The 21,114-nt window shown below is 40.1% G+C and overlaps 1 protein-coding gene across 1 annotated transcript; it reads left to right on the top strand.

The window, feature by feature from the left end:
* The first annotated feature begins 1,349 nt into the window (after nucleotides 1-1,349).
* On the top strand, nucleotides 1,350-19,093 carry LOC133967081 (trichohyalin-like). The gene is made up of 5 exons (XM_062402296.1): nucleotides 1,350-1,565; nucleotides 1,908-3,489; nucleotides 11,979-12,178; nucleotides 12,547-14,128; nucleotides 18,753-19,093. The coding sequence occupies exons 1-5, from the start codon at nucleotides 1,350-1,352 to the stop codon at nucleotides 19,091-19,093; spliced, it is 3,921 nt and encodes a 1,306-aa protein (XP_062258280.1).
* Nucleotides 19,094-21,114: the final 2,021 nt, after the last annotated feature.

Genomic DNA, 21,114 nt, shown 5'->3' with positions numbered 1-21,114 from the left:
CATTTATATCTTTATGATCATAGATCTCACCAGGGGAAGATATTTTGTCCGGTACTCACTTATTCAGAGACCTTAAAAGGGTGAAGACTTGGTTTATGGATTATGGCAAATGATGTTTAGGATAGACTTAGAGTCAGGGTAAGGCATTAATTTGGGTTAGGGTTAGAAATTTAATTGAAATTAAATTGAATTTTTAATTGATTTTTTTAATTGAAATTTAATTGAATTAGCTGAATAGATTTCTTTGCTGAAAAACAACAACGAGATGAAGTGGAATAGTGGTACAGTAAAAACCTAAATTGAACCTAAAGAAGACTTTAACTGAAGAAACTGTTGAAATTCAAAATCGACAATTGGATGACAAAGTCTGAATGGAATTCTAGAAGCATATGTGTGTTTGTGTGTATCGGTTTGTGGTAGAAGCTGTATCATATCAATGAGTTGTCTCCACAGAAATAGTGAAAAAGAAGGGTGTTTAATCAACTGATCAGATGCACTTGTGTGTGTCTAACAGAGGAGCACAACTGCAGAAATAATCAAAACTAAATTCTGTTTACACAAAAACTATAATTCATGTTGATGCATTTTTTACAGAAGGCTTCAAGGATGCTTTGCCAAACCCAAACATCTCAAACAATGATCTAAAAAAAGTTTTGGCATATGAAAGTTTTGCAATCACATTTCTGACTCTGTGTTACGGTTTGGAGGAGGAGATGGACCCAGGATGCAGAGGTTGTAACAAAAGGGGATTTAATATACAAAAACAAAACAAGAACACTAACAAAAGTAACACTGGCGACAAGGCGCACTGAGAACAAGGAACGAGGAAGCAGGAGAAGCTGGTCGAGACAGCAGGTGCAGACAACCATTTCTCACGACGTGGGGAGAAAACAACTAGTACAACCCGACAAAGGGCTTGGAGGACACAGAGGCTTAAATAGACACAAGAGGGAAGGCAGGAGCAATTAACCACAGGTGAAATACATGAGGACTGGGAAGACAATCACCGAAAGGAAGTGAAGATAGAAACCACACACAAGGGACAGATACTACAAAATAAAACAGGAAACAGAAAATACACAGATGAGACTGGAATTAACAAACTAAAATGACAGGACACCACACTCTGATCTAAAGGTCGGGGCTACATGCATCAATGGGGCTGGAATGTCACCCCTCTAGAAGGTTGGTCATCAAATACATCAAAGGAATTGGAATCCTATTATGAATGTGGTGAGATCAAATCATATAATTACCCCAATGTCATTAATCGGCTGTTGGACACAAATCAATCCTCTGGCACTAATTACGTGTATTCAATACAACACAGTAGACTGAAAGCTACAAAAATGTCTTTGTGGGAAGGTGTTTTCTTGTGTCCTCCTAATCCTGACATTTGTGATGGGGAGAGTGAGGAGGAGATTGAGGAGGAGATTGAGGACGGGACTGAGAGGCCGACTAAGAAGCAGATTGTGAAGGAGAATAAGGAGAAGATGAAGGGACACAATGCGTTGGAGATTGAGAAAGAGACTGAGCAGAAAAACTACGTATCCGATTTTGAGGAGGTAACTGTATATACTAAAAATAAACAAAAAAACAACACAACCACAAAAATGATTTAATATTTTGAATTAAAAACAGCTACACTTCAGCCCACCTTAATAATTAAGAATACATTGAAATTAAAACAATCAGAGAAGGCACCGTTTATAGATTTATTGATTATCTTATCTTGCAATCATTCATTTGTCATGGTAGTATAGCCCATCTTGCATCTAATATTAACTATTATCGACTTAATTTCATCACTTGACTATATGTAAATAGCTTAAAAAAATATGCTGAATTGAAAACATTGTTCAAGAATGAACGTGAATGTAAACTAATAACTATCTTATGCTTCACAGGAGAGTGTATCCAGTATATCGAGAACTTCTTCTAGACCACAAAGAGACCTACAAATGGAAAGAAAGCTCAAAGCTGCTCAGGAGGACTTGAAGATACTGAGAAGAGATCAAGTCAAAATGAAAGAAGCCCTGAACAAGGAGCGAAAAGAAAAACACGCTCTTTCTAAAGCTTTAAAGAATGAGCAAGCTCAAAAAGTAACTCTTCGTATTGAGATGGAATGCACGAAAATGAGAATGACTGATGTTGAGAAATCGGAGAAGGTTCACCAGGAAAGACAAACAAAGCTTCAAAAGAAGATTAAAGAAATGACAGCTGATCACAAAAGCAAGGAGGAGAAGATCAATAAACTCAAACGGACTATTTCCAAACTGCAGGAGAACGATACCATGCAAGCCTCAGACCTCAAGGAGGAGCAGTCAAAAAACGTCACACTCCAGATGGATTATGAAGCTGCGGCCTCACAACTCCAGAGGGATAATGAGGCTGCGGCCTCGCAACTCCAGAGGGATTATGAGGCTGCGGCCTCGCAACAGCTGGAGAGGGACAAAAAAGAACAGGTCCGTCTTGAGGATGCCCTAAAGAAGAGTCGGCTTGCTGAGCAGGACATCAGAGAAACTTGCAGAGAACTTGAAGAAAAGCTCAAGAGGGAGAAAGGCCGGCTCTCGGGAGCAACGGAGGAAATTGGGATGCAAAGGAAAGCCACAGAGGACATGAGGTATGATATCCAAAAACTAAGGTTGGAGAACCGGAACATCAGGACTAGATATGAGGCTTTGAAGGCAAAATACGCCTTGCTATATAAAGGTGAAGCTCCCTGTCCGACAGAGAGCAATACAAAACAGACCCAACGTCAAGAAGAGATACAAAGGGCTATCGCGGAGGAGATAGTCAATCAAACTGCCTCTGCTCTTGAAAGAGAAAAGGAGAGAGTCAATCAAACTGCCTCTGCTCTTGCAAGAGAAAGGGAGAGAGCTGATCAAGCTTCCTTTGCTCTTGTAAACGAAAGGGCCATACTCGACCAGACTTCCTCTGCTCTTGAAAGAGAAAGGGAGAGGGCTGATCAAGCTTCCATTGCGCTTGAAAAAGAAAGTGCCAGACTCGACCAGACTTTCTCTGCCCTTGAAAGAGAAAGGGAGAGAGCCGATCAAACTTCCATGGCTCTTGAAAAAGAAAGGGCCAGGTCTGACAAGTGCCATGTCGAACTCAACAAAGCTTTGGTCCAACACACAAAGACGCAAGAGGAGAAGCACCATTTGGCTTTAGACCTCCAGATTTCTCAGAACAAACTTGACTCTCAGACACAAGAGCAAACTAAAGTTGCTTTGCATAAGGCAACAGAGGCTCTACACAGCCTTCAGAAGGAAAACACAGATCTTCGAAGGAAGCATGGCGAAATTCATTCTGATTACCGTGAGGTGCTTAAAAGTCACTCGACCCACCAAATTAGATATGAGAGGCTTGACTGTGCGACAGGGGACCTCGGACCAGATGTCAGTCGATCTAAGTTCAACCTAGGTTGGAGTAAACTTGGTTCGTCCTTTCGCGACTCCAAAACCTACAGAACCGTGACCCCTGTCCGAGGTGATCATTTGACCTCAATGTCGAAATAATGTACATTTTGATCTAACATCTGCAGGTGCTCTGCATGTATGTATAATGCAAGAGTCTGATTGTTTTTAATAAAAAAATATGAAGTTCTTCTTAAATTATTCCAAAATCATCTGCAATACATTGCTCTGAATTTATTTGTTTTTACTCATAAGTTTAAGAAACTGAGAAACAAGAAACATGTTGCTGAAAAACCTGAAAGGCAATGCGTGTGTGTTCCTATTCTTGTATCTTTGTGAAGACCATTTTACTCATAGACCCTACAGAGTGAGGACATTTTTGGAAAGTGAAGACATTTTGACCGGCACTAACTTTTTCAAAGGACTGTTTAATAGTTAAGACTTGGTTTTAGTGTTAAGGTTGGAATTAGGTTTGAGCTGGGGTTTGGTTAGGGTTAGGCATTTATCTTGGACGGTCAGGTAAGGGCTATAATAGCTGAAAGTCTTTGGACCTGTTTGAAAGATGTTTCTGGCACAAAGTATGAAGAGGATAGTTTAAATTATTTTGGAGAAAAATGGCTCAACAGCGCCCCCTGGAACACAGCCCCTAGGTTTCGCTTTGTCCGATCTTCACAAAAATCGTGGCCTACGTGTATCATGACCAGACGCACAAAAAACTCTCAAAGGGCATTATGAAAAACACAATAGGAAGACCGCCATTTTGAATTTAGTGGCCATTTTGGCCATATTCAACATTTTTACTTTGATGTACTTGTCGTAGAGCTTTCATCTGATCAACTTCAAATTCAGATGAGTGTCATCACAACAACATTGAGCAAAAAAAAGATTAAGGGAATTTTTTTCCGTCACACCGTGTGACCGTGGCGTGGCGTCAAAGTTTGGCTACACGCCATCAAAACACGAGCATCCGTAACGCGGACATACATGGTCCAATCGAGTCCAAACTAGACATGTAAGACAAGATTCCCAGCCTGATGACATCTACACAGAAATTATGACTTGAAATCACAGCGCCCCCTAGTGGCAACAGGAATTGTCTTTTTTTTGCATGTCTTACACTTGGATGTATTTCTCCTCATTCATTGACCTCAACCATGTCAAACTTTATCAAATGGGTCTCAAGACATTGATAATGAAGGCATAAATTAACTGTAACTTTTCGTCAAACGCCATATTAATGGCGTGGCATAAAAGTTCATCAACTCGCCGTGAAACACGAAATTGCTGTTACTTCAGTGTTAATGGTTCTATCACACTCAAACTACATGTGTGTAGCAAAATCCCCCACCTGAAGATATTCAAATGTTTTAAGGAATGGGCGTGGCAAAACAACTGACTAGCGCCCCCTAACAGGCAGCCCTGGCACTACGATTGGCCGACACGTACAAAAGTCGATTTGGGCATGTGTCTTTTCATAACAAACAAATAAGTCTCTTGGATAGATATGCTAGACCAAACACGAAGTCCCTCATTTTGAATTTAGTGGCCATTTTAGCAGTATTCCACATTTTTATTGTGATGTACTTGTCCTAGAATTTTCATCAGATCAACTTAAAACTCAGATGAGTGTTATCACAACAAGATTGAGATAATTAAGGGATTTATTTTTCGTCACACCGTGTGACCGTGGCGTGGCGTCAAAGTTTGATTAAACGCCATCAAAACACGAGCATCTGTATCACGGACATACATGGTCCAATCAAGTCCAAACTAGACATGTAAGACAAGATTCCCAGCCTGATGACATCTACACAGAAATTATGACTTGAAATCACAGCGCCCCCTGGTGGCTACAGAAAGTGTCATGTTTTATATTTTGATGAACTGCTCCTGGCTGCTTTACAATATACAGCTCAAATGAGCTCAGTCAAGTCATTGGATCAAGGTCAGAATTGTGACATTTCCTCAAACCATGTAAACATTGATGTTTGGCGAAGGATCATCCTTCGCCAGAAAAGACGATGTTTTCATAAGTCCACTGTGCATTGTCCTATCACTACCACACTTCTGTCACATGATAAGAGTACAAGCCTGAACAGCCCTATGTGTCAATATTTCCTCAGTGTCATTGCGCCACCTATTGATTATCCATGAAACAGGAAGTACTTAAGTTATTCCACTCTGCATTATCCAACAGGCTCCAAACTACTGACTTCTGATCACAATCGTGACCTGAACAGCGCCATATCTGAATATTAGGGTTAGGGTCATAGCGCCACCTACTGATCAGTGTGAAAATTACGTTGTGGTAAAATTGTCCAAATTACAGAAAATTGCTCACGCTACATCAGAGCGCCAACTTGAACAGATCAGGTCTGTTTGTAATAATAGTGATGGCACCACCTACTGGCAACAGGAAGTAAATTTGTTTTTCAACTATCATTCGATTAACATGTAATTTTCACAGTGTGACGTGCAATTGATAGAGTGGACCGTAATGAGCAATTAGAAGAAAAAGGATCGGCGTCGCTTGATGGACGAAGATATTGAAGTGTTTATCTTTCTGCAGTGCACAAAACGCATGCAACACGGAGACGTGCGCTTGGTCATCGATCGCTCTCTTCACCGACCGCTACAAGGCTTCAACGTGCAGGTGCTCGGGCCCGCCAGTGTTACAACGTAGCCCTAGTTGAAATTATTTTGGAATTAAAGTGGAAATAGTCGTTTCTCACACATGAATAAGTACAAACTCAATATCCACTTACTACTAAAATAACAAATTAGAAGTAGAGACCTGAAACTATACTAGCTAAGTTACTACTTCTGCAGGACTTATTTTATCGTCATATGTCTGGTGGACCCACCGCATTATTCAGTCTTTCATATATGTAAAAATACTTAACAGATGTTAACTTTATCCCAATTACAAGCAATATAAACAGCACATATGGTTCATATTTGTCATTTATCCCTGTTCAAATCAAGTGCTTTTTTCGTTTTTTTGTGATAAAATGCAATTAAACAAAGAAACATCCATTAAAATCAAGATATGATTGGAAAAACGAATATGAAACATGGTGTTTCATCAGTATTGAGGTCTATTTCTTGAACTTAATTAGAAATTGAACACACTTATGTCAGTCTACATGAGAAATGATTTTTGAAAAGAGAAAATCTTTGACCATTAAGGGGAAGAGTTTAGAGAATATGAAGATCCTGTTTCTATCAATTCAGATTCTGAGTTTGGAGAAGAGGATGAGATTGACCATCAGCCAGCTAAGTCCCAAATCCAGGCCAGGCCATCAGCAGCCAACATATGGATCTCAAAAATGATGAAATCGCATGGCTACCAATGTAATAAGGATGCAACCATGGCCGACACGGATAGAAGTGAATCATGTGCAGGAGGACATCAAGCCTTCTTGCGAACTTTCATTACGTAAATCATTCTGCACTAATTTGGAGGGACAGCGTGTTTTCGTAGAAAGCTGGAATGAGATGGACCAAACCCATTTATTTGCCTACTTTGGGGTTATTATCCTTGCTGGAGTTTTCACATCCAAAGGGGAATCAACAGAATCCTTGTGAGATGCAGAAACTGGCAGAGAACTTTTACGTAAAATGTGCAGGAATGTGGGAGCAGAGATGCTTGAATGTGCAATTTAACACTTAAAGTAGTCCTGGTTCCAGTGGACCCAAACACCACATATGTAATATACACGTGTAGGGGGGCTGTACAGTGTACAGGCACTGAAAATATGTTCTTCACAGAAAATTAGCCAAGGCCAATGAGTCTCAGGTTGAAAAAAACATTTATCGCTTAATTTTTCTTTTAGCAAACATTGAAAATGGGTCCCACAGACCCGAACAACATACAAGGGTTAAAATAACTGAATACGTAAGTCTCAGGAAAAGCTCAAAAGATTTTGAAAAACAAAGAGACGTTACGATACAGGCACTTTTACTAAATTAAAAAAAAAATATTAAGAAACATTTCCACCAGGTGACGGTATGACACCCTCAAAAAGACTCAAAAGTGATGAAGACGAATCCAGAGAAGATATATAAAATATTCCATCACATAGTTGGTCGATAGTTAATACGTATTAGTGCCGAGATGCGCAATGTAAGATGATGCTGATCACTACAGTTTACATGAAGGCAAAAATCTCACTTTGAAAAAATTATGAGAAGATAGAAGATCTAGATGAAGGTTATGAATTAGCTGGTCTGATTGATGCTTTTCTTAAATGTGGTCATATTAATGAGCTATAACTACTTACTTACCTGGAGATTTAGAAAACCTGGGTTGATGTCAACTGAAAATGATTCACACCATTGGATTTAGTGGATAGCAAATATTAAATATATTAATTAATATATATTTATTAAAAATAAAACAGGAATGTGAGAATAGATTCACAGTGACAGATTGTACATGACTCGCACAGACAGAAATGCAAGCAGTGGTCTACTGGCTGGTTTCTCACTTTTTTCCCCAGTACATCTTCACGATCTTCCATAAAGACCTGGTTTGGAATGAGGACCACAGAGTGTGTATTATTTACTATGCATGTGTGTTCAGTAGAAGTGACCTGTGTGTTCATTGTCTTGTCACAGGTGTCTTGGATCGGACTCTGGAAAGATTTTCATTGGACACCTCTGTAAACTTAGAACGGGTAAAAACATAAAAACATAATTTTATCTTTTGCACACACAAACACCGTCTCTAGTTCATTGTAGATTTTAGTAGAGGGGTAAAATAAAGCTCCAGTTTGAATGAGGACGAGGATACAGGAATAACAGCCCCTAGAACTATTTACACATTGAAACCCTGTAGGATCGAGTGTGGTGTATACACTTGCATTTATATCTTTTTGAGGACCATTATGATATATATAGATCTCACCAGGGGAAAATATTTGGTCCGGTCCTCAATTTTTCAGAGAGCTTAAAAGGGTGAAGACTTGGTTTATGGATCAGGTCAAATTATGTTTAGGATAGCGTTAGGGTCAGGGTAAGGCATTTAGTTCTGATGGTCAAGGTTAGGTTACGGCAGGGCTCTTCAATTAGTTTGGAGCTGGGGCCGGTTCTTGAAACTGAGGCAAAGTCAGGGGCCGGAGGATATGAGTGTTCACGGTAACAAGAAATTACAACAACATACTGAAGGAGTCATACATTTTAGTTTGTAAAAGCATTACAACATATGCCCAAGAGGACGCATAGGCCCAAGGATTCAAAAATCAAACCATGTGAGCAATAACCAAGCGATACTAACAGACAATTGAAGAAATGCATATAACTAACAAAAACATGCACTTCATTGTACATAACTGTACCAACACAACTTTACTAGTCATTATCCTCAATACTTAAGATTAAACTGATTTGAGTGACAGGCAGAATCAAATGTATATCCACCAACAACGGGCATTGCATGGAACTGAATAGAATTGCAACAACTTAAAAGTGCATGGTAGTCTATCAAGGAAATGTGTTTCAAAATGAATCACTCAGTTCAGGTGAACTATATCAGTTGTTTAGAATTTACTTATAAACAACTTCCAAGGGGACCAACAAATACAAAATAAAACTGCATAGATAAATACGACAAAATATAATGATATACGACTAGCTAGCATAAAAACTGGGGTATTTTCTAAATATAATAATAATAAATGTGAAACTGATGTGTATTCTTATGTATTCTTAACTTTATTAGCAGCGCCCTCGTAACATTGCACCAACCACACAACAGTGAGTAACAATGAATCAATCACGAATAATAAACAACTGTAAAGTGCATGAAAAATATAACTAACCACAACGCTGAATCAGTGGAAGCCCTGAGCCTGTTTCTCTGCAACAAGGCGGTCCCATCTAGGGCTAACAGTGAAAATAACACCCGAAGTGTGTTGCGGATGTCCAGTCTACTCCGTAATTTCGTTTTGGTTGCCGTCACAGCAGAAAACTCTGCTTCGCACCGATATGATGTCGGAAATGGTGTTGAGATATCTATGTTTCTCTGTATCTTGTGGTTATATTTTACCTATATCCTGTGAACAAATATTAGCTGTTTAATCCATATAATCAATAATGCTACAACTGTTTCTTTTATTTGAAATGATGTATATCTTTTTGACTCAGACACAGGGTCAGGCCCAGAGCACGACCACAGAAAGAGCAGGTGTCAATCTGAATGTCAATCTGACCCAAAATAAAATACGGAGAAAAGAGTGTGATGGAAATTCATCTTGAGATTTGAAATAATGAAAGCACGGATGCTCAGAAAAGAGAGAGGACGTGCCAGAACTAATACAATGAGGTGCTTCATGAAACATGGTGAGAAAAAGATATGAAATCCTCCTGAAATATCTAATCTGCTGGGTCTCTCCACTGTGGCAAGCTCCCTGTTTGCCAAGTCCACAGTGGGGGGGACACCTGGTCAGTTGAAAGTGATGTGCTTGCAAAAAACTGCACTTTGAGGAAACAGTATACATCTGGCCAATAACTGAATTCCCTCAAAGAAAAAGACCCGCCTCTGTGCTGGACCCTGTGTCTTGATATATACTGTGGACTTAGGATGAGGGAAAGGCTTCTTCTCGACATGATCCAGTGAACCTGGTGACTTGTCCGGCAGAACCCCAGAGACTCTCTGTAAGTATTGTTCTTATACAATAAACTTGTTACTGTGAAACTTTTGAACATTGAATTTGTCTAATCATTGCCTTTCCCATCTGAACCTCGAATCAACGAACACAACGCTGTCCGGTCCGGACGGGACTGGGCTAGACAATGGCCACGATCATTTGCGATCTCCAGCAGCTGATCTTCTCCTTGCACAGACATGCTGGATTCACCTGGTTAGTTGACAAATGGGTCCGACAAATACTGTCTTGGTATGTGTTCAGCGAAAACGTGACGTGACCGAGACAAGCATCTTTACAGGCGTAAAGCATGAGTCATAACGGATCCGGTCATTTTTCAAAATTCAAAAGATTAGGTTAAGGGTTAAGCATTTAGCTGTGATGGTAAGGGTTAGGATCAGGATTAACAGTTATCTTGATTACTCCTCCTGCCTCGTCCAATAAGCAGTTGAAGGAATGACGAAGGAATGGCCAACACACATCAGTCAAAAGCTCTCCATCCCCTACTATCACACTGGATAGTAGGGGATGTAGGGGACATGTCATTTGGCTGACGCTTTTGTCCAAAGTGACTTACAATTAGTACACTCAACATTTATGAGGGACCATTTAGGGGCTCAGTATCTTGCCAAGGACACCTCGGCATTAAGTTGGGGTAGAGTGGGATTTGAACCGGCAACCTTATTGTTGCAGAAGAAGGCCACACCGCCTTATAGTATTAAGAGATGAGAGTATCGAGGCCAGTGGGCTACCGTCAGTGAGAGGGAGGGAGAGCAGCAGAAAATATAAACAAGAAGAACATAAACCCAGCCACTGACATCTGGATTACATGCAACAAACCACAAGCAACATGTCAACAGTGACATATAAGAGAAGGGGATATTTTCACCATGTTTATTTTAGATAAATTCTCGTTAAATTCATATTAAGAGAGACACAAAAATCTCTGCTACTACAGCATAATGATGGTTCACATACATTTATTTATATTACATTACATTATAGATGGTATATGAACACCAGATGATATGTAAACTGAGGACTGCACATTTTAAAGTTGTGTGTCTATAGCCAGCAGAAACAAATCTGTGTAAAGGTAGAACGGAATAAAAACTAGAAAGCTAAGCAGAAGACAGCTGAATTAGTTTAGTTTACTATGTAAACTTCCTTGAGATAATGTATGCTGTGATTTGTCAAACAAATCAAATTCAATTTAATTCAAGTAGTTGAATAGATTTCTTTGCTGAAAAAAAACAAACAAGATGAAGTGGAATAGTGGTACAGTAAAAACTGATGATTGCACCTAAAGAAGTCTTAAAACTGAAGAAACTGTTGAAATGCAAAATCGACAATTGGATGACAAAGTCTGAATGGAATTCTAGAAGCATATGTGTGTGTGTGTGGTAGAAGCTGTATCATATCAATGAGTTGTCTCCACAGAAATAGTGAAAAAGAAGGGTGTTTAATCAACTGATCAGATGCACTTGTGTGTGTCTAACAGAGGAGCACAACTGCAGAAATAATCAAAACTAAATTCTGTTTACACAAAAACTATACTTCATCTTGATGCATTTTTTACAGAAGGCTTCCGGGATGCTTTGCCAAACCCAAACATCTCAAATAATGATCTAAAAAAAGTATTGGCATATGAAAGTTTTGCAATCACATTTCTGACTCTGATATAGAGGTCGGGGCTACATGCATCAATGGGGCTAGAATTTCACCCCTCTAGAAGGTTGGTCATCAAATACATCAAAGGAATTGGAATCCTATTATGAATGTGGTGAGATCAAATCATATATGTACCCCAATGTCATTAATCGGCTGTTGGACACAAATCAATCCTCTGGCACTAATTACGTTTATTCAATACAACACAGTAGACTGAAAGCAACAAAAATGTCTTTGTGGGAAGGTGTTTCCTTGTGTCCTCCTAATCCTGACATTTTTGATGGGGAGAGTGAGGAGGAGATTGAGGAGGAGATTGAGTACGGGACTGAGAGGCCGACTAAGAAGCAGATTGTGAAGGAGAATAAGGAAAAGATGAAGGGACACAATGCGTTGGAGATTGAGAAAGAGACTGAGCAGAAAACCCACGTATCCGATTTTGAGGAGGTAACTGTATATACTAAAAATAAACAAAAAAACCACACAACCACAAAAAAGATTTAATATTTTGAATTAAAAACAGCTACAGACTTCAGACCACCTTAATAATTAAGAATAGACTTGAAATGAAAAGAATCAGAGAAGCCACCATTTATTAATTTATTGATTATCTTATCTTGAAATCATTCATTTGTCATGGTAGTAAAGCCCATCTTGCATCTAATATTAACTATTATCGACTTAATTTCATCACTTGACTATATTTAAATATGAGTAAAATAAACATGTAAATAGCTTAATAAAATATGCTGAATTGAAGATATTGTTCAAGAATGAACGTGAATGTAAACTAATAACTATCTTATGCTTCACAGGAGAGTGTATCCAGTTCATCGAGAAATTCTGAGATTCCACAAAGAGACCTACAAATGGAAAGAAAACTCAAAGCTGCTCAGGAGGACTTGAAGATACTGAGAAGAGATCAAGTCAAAATGAAAGAAGCCCTGAACAAGGAGCGAAAAGAAAAACACGCTCTTTCTAAAGCTTTAAAGAATGAGCAAGCTCAAAAAGTCACTCTTCGTATTGAGCTGGAATGCACAAAGATGAGAATGACTGATGTTGAGAAATCGGAGAAGGTTCACCAGGAAAGACAAACAAAGCTTCAAAAGAAGATTAAAGAAATGACAGCTGATCACAAAAGCAAGGAGGAGAAGATCAATAAACTCAAACGGACTATTTCCAAACTGCAGGAGAACGATACCATGCAAGCCTCAGACCTCAAGGAGGAGCAGTCAAAAAACGTCACACTCCAGATGGATTATGAAGCTGCGGCCTCACAACTCCAGAGGGATAATGAGGCTGCGGCCTCGCAACTCCAGAGGGATTATGAGGCTGCGGCCTCGCAACAGCTGGAGAGGGACAAAAAAGAACTGGTCCGTCTTGAGGATGCCCTAAACAAGAGTCGGCTTGCTGAGCAGGACATCAGAGAAACTTGCAGAGAACTTGAAGAAAAACTCAAGGGGGAGAAAGGCCGGCTCTCGGGAGCAACGGAGGAAATTGGAATGCAAAGGAAAGCCACAGAGGACATGACGTATGATATCCAAAAACTAAGGTTGGAGAACCGGAACATCAGGACTAGATATGAGGCTTTGAAGGCAAAATACGCCTTGCTAAATAAAGGTGAAGCTCCCTGTCCGACAGAGAGCAATACAAAACAGACCCAACGTCAAGAAGAGATACAAAGGGCTATCGCGGAGGAGATAGTCAATCAAACTGCCTCTGCTCTTGAAAGAGAAAAGGAGAGAGTCAATCAAACTGCCTCTGCTCTTGCAAGAGAAAGGGAGAGAGCTGATCAAGCTTCCTTTGCTCTTGTAAACGAAAGGGCCATACTCGACCAGACTTCCTCTGCTCTTGAAAGAGAAAGGGAGAGAGCTGATCAAGCTTCCATTGCGCTTGAAAAAGAAAGTGCCAGACTCGACCAGACTTTCTCTGCCCTTGAAAGAGAAAGGGAGAGAGCCGATCAAACTTCCATGGCTCTTGAAAAAGAAAGGGCCAGGTCTGACAAGTGCCATGTCGAACTCAACAAAGCTTTGGTCCAACAAACAAAGACGCAAGAGGAGAAGCACCGTTTGGCTTTAGACCTCCAGATTTCTCAGAACAAACTCGACTCTCAGACACAAGAGCAAACTAAAGTTGCTTTGCGTAAGGCAACAGAGGCTCTACACAGCCTTCAGAAGGAAAACACAGATCTTCGAAGGAAGCATGGCGAAATTCATTCTGATTACCGTGAGGTGCTTAAAAGTCACTCGACCCACCAAATTAGATGTGAGAGGCTTGACTGTGCGACAGGGGACCTCGGACCAGATGTCAGTCGATCTAAGTTCAACCTAGGTTGGAGTAAACTTGGTTCGTCCTTTCGCGACTCCAAAACCTACAGAACCGTGACCGCTGTCCGAGGTGATCATTTGACCTCAATGTCGAAATAATGTACATTTTGATCTAACATCTGCAGGTGCTCTGCATGTATGTATAATGCAAGTTTCTGATTGTTTTTAATAAAAAAATATGAAGTTCTTCTTAAATTATTCCAAAATCATCTGCAATACATTGCTCTGAATTTATTTGTTTTTACTCATAAGTTGAAGAAACTGAGAAACAAGAAACATGTTGCTGAAAAACCTGAAAGGCAATGCGTGTGTGTTCCTATTCTTGTATCTTTGTGAAGACCATTTTACTCATAGACCCTACAGAGTGAGGACATTTTTGGAAAGTGAAGACATTTTGACCGGCACTAACTTTTTCAATGGACTGTTTAATAGTTAAGACTTGGTTTTAGGGTTAAGGTTGGAATTAGGTTTGAGTTGGGGTTTGGTTAGGGTTTGGTTAGGGTTAGGCATTTATCTTGGACGGTCAGGTAAGGGCTATAATAGCTGAAAGTCTTTGGACCTGTTTGAAAGATGTTTCTGGCACAAAGTATGAAGAGGATAGTTTAAATTATTTTGGAGAAAAATGGCTCAACAGCGCCCCCTGGAACACTGCCCCTAGGTTTCGCTTTGTCCGATCTTCACAAAAATCGTGGCCTACGTGTATCATGACCAGACGCACAAAAAAATCTCAAAGGGCATTATGAAAAACACAATAGGAAGACCGCCATTTTGAATTTAGTGGCCATTTTGGCCATATTCCACATTTTTACTTTGATGTACTTGTCGTAGAGCTTTCATCTGATCAACTTCAAATTCAGATGAGTGTCATCACAACAACATTGAGAAAAAAAATGATTAAGGGAATTTTTTTCCGTCACACCGTGGGACCGTGGCGTGGCGTCAAAGTTTGGCTACACGCCATCAAAACACGAGCATCTGTATCGCGGACATACATTGTCCAATCGAGTCCAAACTAGACATGTATGACAAGAGACCCGGCCTGATGACATCTACACAGAAATTATGACTTGAAATCACAGCGCCCCCTAGTGGCAACAGGAATTGTCTTTTTTTTGCATGTCTTACACTTGGATGTGTTTCTCCTCATCCATTGACCTCAACCATGTCAAACTTTATCAAATGGGTCTCAAGACATTGATAATGAAGGCATAAATTAACTGTAACTTTTCGTCAAACGCCATATTAATGGCGTGGCATTAAAGTTCATCAACTCGGCTTGAAACACGAAATTGCTGTAACTTCAGTGTTAATGGTTCTATCTCACTCAAACTACATGTGTGTAGCAAAATCCCCCCCCCTGAAGATACTCAAATGTTTTAAGGAATGGGCGTGGCAAAACAACTGACTAGCGCCCCCTAACAGGCAGCCCCGGCACTACGATTGGCCGACATGTACAAAAGTCGATTTGGGCATGTGTCTTTTCATAACAAACAAATAAGTCTCTTGGATAGATATGCTAGACCAAACACGAAGTCCGCCATTTTGAATTTAGTGGCCATTTTAGCCATATTCCACATTTTTATTGTGATGTACATGTCCTAGAATTTTCATCAGATCAACTTAAAACTCAGATGAGTGTCATCACAACAAGATTGAGATAAAAAGTGATTAAGGGATTTATTTTTCGTCACACCGTGTGACCGTGGCGTGGCGTCAAAGTTTGATTAAACGCCATCAAAACACGAGCATCTGTATCACGGACATACATGGTCCAATCAAGTCCAAACTAGACATGTAAGACAAGATTCCCAGCCTGATGACATCTACACAGAAATTATGACTTGAAATCACAGCGCCCCCTGGTGGCTACAGGAAGTGTCATGTTTTATATTTTGATGAACTGCTCCTGGCTGCTTTACAATATACAGCTCAAATGAGCTCAGTCAAGTCATTGGATCAAGGTCAGAATTGTGACATTTCCTCAAACCATGTAAACATTGATGTTTGGCGAAGGATCATCCTTCGCCAGACATGACGATGTTTTCATAAGTCCAAATTAGAAGTAGAGACCTGAAACTATACTAGCTAAGTTACTACTTCTGCGGGACTTATTTTATCGCCATATGTCTGGTGGACCCACCGCATTATTCGGTCTTTCATATATGTAAAAATACTTAACAGATGTTAACTTTATCCCAATTACAAGCAATATAAACAGCATATATGGTTCATATTTGTCATTTATCCCTGTTAAATCACAAAGTGCTTTTTTCGTTTTTTTGTGATAAAATGCAATTAAACAAAGAAACATCCATTAAAATCAAGATATGATTGGAAAAACGAATATGAAACATGGTGTTTCATCAGTATTGAGGTCTATTTCTTGAACTTAATTAGAAATTGAACACACTTATGTCAGTCTACATGAGAAATGATTTTTTAAAAGAGAAAATCTTTGGAAGACCATGAAGGGGAAGAGTTTAGAGAATATGAAGATCCTGTTCCTATCAATTCAGATTCTGACAGTGAGTTTGGAGAAGAGGATGAGATTGACCATCAGCCAGCTAAGTCCCAAATCCAGGCCAGGCCATCAGCAGCCAACATATGGATCTCAAAAAATGATGAAATCCCATGGCTACCAATGTAATAAGGATGCAACCAGGGCCGACACGGATAGAAGTGAATCATGTGCAGGAGGACATCAAGCCCTCTTGCGAACTTTTCATTACGTAAATCATTCTGCACTAATTTGGAGGGACAGCGTGTTTTCGTAGAAAGCTGGAATGAGATGGACCAAACCCATTTATTTGCCTACTTTGGGGTTATTATCCTTGCTGGAGTTTTCACATCCAAAGGGGAATCAATAGAATCCTTGTGAGATGCAGAAACTTGCAGAGAACTTTTACGTAAAATGTGCAGGAATGTGGGAGCAGAGATGCTTGAATGTACAATTTAACACTAAACGTAGTCCTGGTTCCAGTCGACCCAAACACCACATATGTAATATACATGTGTAGAGGGGGTGTACAGTGTACAGTCACTGAAAATATGTTCTTATATATGTTCATCACAAATGAGCCAAGGCCAATGAGTCTCAGGTTAAAAAAACGAATTATTGCATCATTTTTCTTTTAGCAAACATTGAAAATGGGTCCAACAGACCCGAACAACATACAAGGGTTAAAATAACTGAATACGTAAGTCTCAGGAAAAGCTCAAAAGATTTTGAAAAACACAGTGACGTTACGATACAGGCACTTTTACTAAATAAAAAATAACTATTTAGAAACATTTCCACCAGGTGACGGTATGACACCCTCAAAAAGACAAAAATAACAGAGATGCTGATGTGTATGTAAACAAAGTCAATGAGGCAGCAGGTGTGATATTGAATCAGCAGATAATCAGTAAGTGGAGGAGATTCTGTGCTGAGGTTAATTGTTTTTTTAGTGACACCACAGAATATCGTTGCTGCCACAAACCACGTAAAATACTGTATGTGTTGTCTATTCTACAATGTTCAGAAAGATGCTGTAATGCATTTGTTCAAACAGGTTTAGTGAGCGCTGTGCTTCACATAACTGAACTTGTGTCCTAGAAAGCTATATTCATGGGTCTCATCAATTAGAAGAGTAAAACACATGATGTCATCCATAAATTGACTTCCGGCAGTTCAAGAAAAAGATGTTCGCCTTCTGCCAGAGGCTCTGCCTGTTCACCGTTTATTTTCTGCACAAGGTGTGTCGGGATGCTTCAAAGGAAATGTTTTCATCACTAGAAGCTGATCTGTCAACAACACTCTTTTATTTATTTATTTATTAATTTGCATAAATGATGACAATATTTTGGTTTGGCCAGATAAGACACCTTTTGCCTCTGTTAACCTTAAAGGGATAGTTCACCCAAAAATGAAAATCCACTCATTATCTACCCACCCCTATGCCGGTGGAGAGGTAGGTGAAGTGTTTGAGTCCACAAACACTTTTGGAGTCTCAGGGGTAAACAGCGCTGCAGCCAAATCCATTACAATTGACGTAACTGGTGGCCACTATTTTAGAAAAAGCACAGACAAGGCCTCGATAATGTTTGTGTGGTGGCTGTAAACCCCGACATTCAAATTTCCTTAAAACTCATGTCATTTACACAGGGTTACTCTGCTACTGGAGTAAGGATGTGAATTGAAATGTTTCGGGGAACCGTACAAAATGTTCAGCCAACACACAGACATGACACGGTTGTGTGTTCAAGCTACGGCATGTCTTGATAATTTGTTGTGTTTTCAATTTGTTTACTAGGCAGCAAAACAGCTGATCGATACACGACTCTCAGAGCAGGATGACAGTGCAGCCGGACCTGATGAGCAAAAGCAGCCTGGGCCGTCTACTCCACACTGTCCTGGTCGTATCATGGTAGATGCTCTCTTTCCCTCCCAGCTAACTTCAGTTCTTCTCATAGAAGCTCATCATTAATGTGAAAATAACAACATTTAACTTTCAGTCTCATTTTACAAGCTGTCTCTAGCCCTGTCATCACTGTACAGCAGTAGTACGTGCTTATATATACTGAAACAATTCAGAAATGTCCTCTTCTAATATCACAAGAATAAAGGTTATACTTTTAAAAGGGTTAGAGCCCGAAAATAATTTTCTGACCCAAGCATTCACTTCAGACTCCTTATCTTGTATCTTTCTTAGCTCCCAGTAAACATAATATTATCAAGAGAACCAGACTGGAGGCAGCCTACAAGATGCTGGCTTCACTCTCAGATATGAGGACATTTGCTCAGCTGGAGGAAGAGGTTGAGCGGGAGGAGCAGGAAAGAACAGCTGAACTTCTTCTGCGACTGTCACCTACTAGTTTGAAGGAGGATGCCAGTCTGGACTCGGAGCCGGGCGGTTTGTTTCAGAGAGGCTCGGGCAGCCCGATGGAGGCTTCAGTAGCAGACCACCCGCCACAAACGGAGGCTGATCCTCACACACAGGCAGGTCCACTCTCAATGTCACCCTCAACACCACTGAGGACCAGGCGGCTCTAAACTGTGGCACAACTGGTAGTCGAGCCGGACAGCCAGTCAAGCTCACAGTGCAAAGTGGCCTCGCCGGAGGTAGATACCCGAGTCTTTGAAGTGGAATCACATCCACAAAAGATTTGTTAACATTTTTTTGTTACTATTATATATAATGTTTCTGTAGGTGGACATGCTGTGTCTTTTCATCCTAGGAAAATACTTACAAATAGTGTGCTTTGAAAAGTCTAGGACTGATTCTCTACAACATGCACCTTATATATCTCACTAATGGGGGTCCAGGAATATTCCTTAAATTGCCATTGATATCTCAGAAAATAATATATGGATCTTGAAGAAAAGACAAATGTTAAGGATACTAATATGTATGATTTTACTCAATTTGCAGATCCAAACTAAAATCTTGATCTAAACGTGGATTGATAACAGGACTGTTGGGCCTCGTGCCTGTTGGTGCCATTAAAGTTAGCTTCTTTCACCAATTGTGTATTTCACTTCTTTTTGCTGTAACAAAGCACATTTCCCCATTGTGGGACTAATAAATATTATCTTATATTTGAATGATCCAACGCAAAAAAGATTGGAAATCCTATTTACTTCTCTACATGGTTCATTTTGTACAATATTTACCCGTCAGATGAAACTTTGTGTTCGTCTTGTTTGCTTTGAATTACTTTGTCAAACTTTTATGTAAAACTTAAACTTGAGATAGAATGAATTTATGTCTGGACAACAGACAGTAAAACCAAACATTCACCACAGCACTTTCATCCGCTGTCTCTCAGTCATTTCACAGAATGAGGGAAATTGGATGTTCAAGGGAATTGGATAGACACACATGCTCTGACAAAATCCTGCAGCAACAGGATACAACCCCCCACCCCCCCATGATTCATATCAAATAAGTGTGAGGGATTGCTGTTTGGGGTTGTGTTTGAATTTGTTTTTCTGCCTGACAGAACAAGAGCTGCTCCCTGATACCCCGGTATCATGTTCCAACACATTGTGTTATTCAAAGCAGAGGGAGAGATTGAAGAGATAAGCTGACCTCGGAGCACGAGCTGTTGCTTCAGCGATACACCAAAGATTCATCAATGTAACACCCCGAGTCGAAACTGGATTTATTTGATTGGTGTACATAAATTTAGCAATTTCTAAAATGGCCTCTGCAGAATATTGGCTTGATTAAGGACAACCTTCAGTTTTGATTAGAGAAACGTTGAATAAGTGCTGATGGTACTGATGTTGTGTTTGTGTGACAGGGTTGGGTGAAGAGCTCCAGTGTGAGTCAGGCACCTGTTCCAGCCGGATTGAATCATTCCCCACTTTTCAGTGTATTAAATGATTGTATATGTGTTATGTTTTATTAAATTAAGTTTTATGGACTAACTTATATTCATCAATAAAAATGCCACACTAATTGTAAATCATTGTTCTTTTCAGTTCTGGCATCGTTTAGGCACTGGTACCATTTTTCAAGTATCAATTTGGCACCAGAAAAGCGGGGGGGGGGGGGGGGGGGGGGGGAGAGAGAAACAAACCAACAAACTAAGTGCTTCCTGTTCCCCATGCTCATAACTGTATGGTCATAAAATCCCTGTGTCTCTGTAGGTGTTATTGTAGCTCAGCACCTTTTCCTGTTGAACTGGCATCTTGTCGCTCTTCAGCTCCTTCTCTCTGAAAGCAGATTTCTATCTTAACAGTGGATCATCCTCAAGAGAAAACCCATGTGGAAATTCATCCTGGGGTCTCTTCTAATCTGCTTTTCCCCAGGTTATATCTACAAGCCCCTCTCACTCCCGTCTGTTGTGTACCGTGTCAGCAGCATGTGGGTTCCCAGGGGGGCGGTTTATTCCACACGGGCCCCCTCTGCCCCGAGAGCTGACTCCAATCCAAGCGGCATCAGTCATCTCACCTCGCTCTCATGGTCATTAAAAAGCTGCTTCATTGTCCGTGAAACGATTTCTGCCCGTGAATCGCAGACTGCCTGTTCCCCCACTCGCTCGCCGACTGCTGCTGCTGCTGAATAT

This window comes from Platichthys flesus, chromosome 13 (genome assembly GCF_949316205.1).
Source record: "Platichthys flesus chromosome 13, fPlaFle2.1, whole genome shotgun sequence".
In the NCBI taxonomy this organism is placed as follows: Eukaryota; Metazoa; Chordata; class Actinopteri; order Pleuronectiformes; family Pleuronectidae; genus Platichthys; species Platichthys flesus.
Note: the sequence above shows the minus strand (reverse complement) of the source record. Positions and strands in the feature narration are given on the sequence as shown.